The sequence below is a fragment of the Sphaeroforma arctica genome (assembly GCF_001186125.1).
Source record: "Sphaeroforma arctica JP610 unplaced genomic scaffold supercont1.443, whole genome shotgun sequence".
In the NCBI taxonomy this organism is placed as follows: Eukaryota; class Ichthyosporea; order Ichthyophonida; genus Sphaeroforma; species Sphaeroforma arctica.
The window spans coordinates 63,694-66,132 of NW_014040115.1; the positions used below are offsets into that span (position 1 = coordinate 63,694).

Consider the following 2,439-nt stretch of genomic DNA (forward strand, 5'->3'; position numbering starts at 1 on the left):
TGTAAAATATATATAATTTACATATAACTTGATAATTTTGATGTCCGTACAATTATGAATATCTGTTTATGATAGCGATTGGATATACTAACGTGTACGTGTCTGTGTTTTTTATGTGCAGGAACGAATATATGCAAAAATTTGCAATAATCATCTCTGAATTCAAATACACGACAGGATCCAATTCTGCACCTAATCAGAAACCATGAGCATTGTTCAGCATCTTGAACTATCTATAAGCGTACGTTTTCATCAACTAGGCGAAAGATCATCACTACTAACCTTATAATTTTCGTCGTGCTTGTCCACTTCTGTACGGATGATACTGGCACGCTGATCAATTGTGGCCAGATTTCTGATGTGGCGCGATCCTTTAGCGATGCCGGCCAATGTCACCCGCCTCGACAGCGCATAGTTTCTGAACATAGTGCCGACTTCGTGAATGACTATCGTACGTTGACGCTGTGCACTTTAGTATGTAATTTTTTTTATAGCACTATAGTGGCAGCGGTGCCTAGCAAGTCGAACACTGTTGTATTTATTTATGCAGGCCACCGTGTCTTTGCAGAGCATTGTGTATTGAAAACTTGTTGGACAAAACGTCGGTCACAAGTTTCAATTGGTTACAAAAATACAAAAATACAACGTCACAAATCATAACCTCCTGAAGATGACAGAGGGCTGAGAGAGTAGTGATACTGATACATAGTCATGGACTCATAAACTCCTAAAAAGGTCCGATATCGGATATAGTCAACTCTCAGGTCAACTAGTAAATATTTTAAAAGTATTTGAGCGGAGCAGACCGCCGGGCGCGGATGGGTGGCGAGTTCAGTGGTATATCACTAAATCAATATTAACGAGTAATATATGAATTCTTATCTCATCCCAATCGTTCTATTCGTTTAAACGTTTTAAAGATTCCAGATTTCCTGTTTGTATCAGTGCTGGGTCAATATATATAGCCCCACGTTTGCAGCTCAAAAGTGCCATCCAATCATCAATATCTAACAGACCTTCCTGGCATTATAGAGTACATATATTACTTATAAAAATGAACTCTTAATGGTCTATGGACCCTTAATGAAGGGTCAGCGAGTCTGGACTCTGGAGTCTGGACGTGTATTTTATTTTCGGGTATGTACTTCATTTTCTCTCTAGGCGAGCCAGTATCTTTATTAGTTATTACTCGTCAATACGGAAAATTCGAGTCATCTAACTGCCAATTAAATAGAAATTTGAAAAATATAACTGCCAATGAAACGCATTTTATAGAGATCCTTAGTCTCACTCTCCGTCCGGCGTCTATTTTATGTACATAGTCTAAAGTCTAAACTCTAATATATATAATAACTAATAAGACACTAATAAGTCTGCTCATAACCTTGTCTGCTCCTATTGTGCTCATTTTCTAAATATATATAAAATTGTAAAAACCGGGATAAATGTTTGCAATTAACATTTATGTATAAACTATTTCTAAAAACATACTGTACAAAGTAACACTGTTGAAGCTAATAATTTTATTGTTACCACCAAGAGCCCTGAGTCGATTACCACCATCAGCTTTTTCAGTTGATCTCAATATTGATTTACTAAGAATACAACTGAACCATTGTCTTTTTAGAGGGCTATGATACCAGACGGAACAGTTATGTTTACCAAGATAGCACAAGAGAGTCTCATTTTCAAGTTGTGAGACAGTGCCCTGCGCTCAATGTTATTTAAGGGTGTGAGCCTATGTAGTATGTACTATTTAACAAGCTAACAGGTTATAATGATACACAGGAAGTTTCTTTAATCCAAATTGTTTCTTAATTATATCAACGACTGCAGTCTTGATATCTACCTCCAGACACCTACATATATTGCACATGTTTTGTAACCGCATATGAAGTTGTACATCTGTAAGCAGTTCACTTTATTTATTATTAGTTATTTTAGACTGTACAAATAGCTCTAGAGTTCGAAAGCACCGATTCTCATGCCGCCAGAGCATAATTTGTCTTTAATTTGTACCTGACTCGAACTGACATATAGTGATTTAGGCTCTTATTGTAGACACTGGACCACCGTAAAAGTATATATCATGGATTTTTGGAAGGGATTGTGCATTCAACATGCGATTGTACGGACTAAAAGGCAACGCATCGGCGGAGCACGGTGCACTGCCCTGGAAAGAAGGTAAGCCTCAAATACGACGGCATAGAGTATTGTGTACTTAGAAACAAATGAATATATTACCAATAGTGCTTTTATACAGATATCCAGTACATATGTATGTATACGTAAATACAATCTAGCTCTCGGATTCATATACTAATTCTACCAATATGTCTTTAGGAAGCTTTGCTCAAATACTTTACGTCATGTGTTTTAGAATACATGAATATCGAACCCGAGTATAAATTTATATATATATATATATAAATATATATA

At 36.3% G+C, this 2,439-nt stretch overlaps 2 protein-coding genes across 2 annotated transcripts in view; one reads left to right on the plus strand and one right to left on the minus strand.

Annotated features, from left to right (window-relative positions):
• Nucleotides 1-196: 196 nt before the first annotated feature.
• On the minus strand, nucleotides 197-426 carry SARC_06302 (hypothetical protein; the record flags this gene model as incomplete). The annotated part of the gene is made up of 2 exons (XM_014299804.1): nucleotides 197-229; nucleotides 283-426. The coding sequence occupies 2 exons, from the start codon at nucleotides 424-426 to the stop codon at nucleotides 197-199; spliced, it is 177 nt and encodes a 58-aa protein (XP_014155279.1).
• Nucleotides 427-2,011: 1,585 nt separating this feature from the next.
• The window catches only part of SARC_06303 (hypothetical protein), a gene marked incomplete at its 3' end in the record, with an annotated part of 2,963 nt that continues 2,535 nt past the window's right edge, over nucleotides 2,012-2,439 (plus strand). Inside the window, exon 1 of the mRNA XM_014299805.1 lies at nucleotides 2,012-2,184. Coding sequence (XP_014155280.1) covers nucleotides 2,121-2,184 — 64 coding nt within the window. The 5' untranslated portion in view covers nucleotides 2,012-2,120. The remainder of the gene's footprint in view (nucleotides 2,185-2,439) is intronic.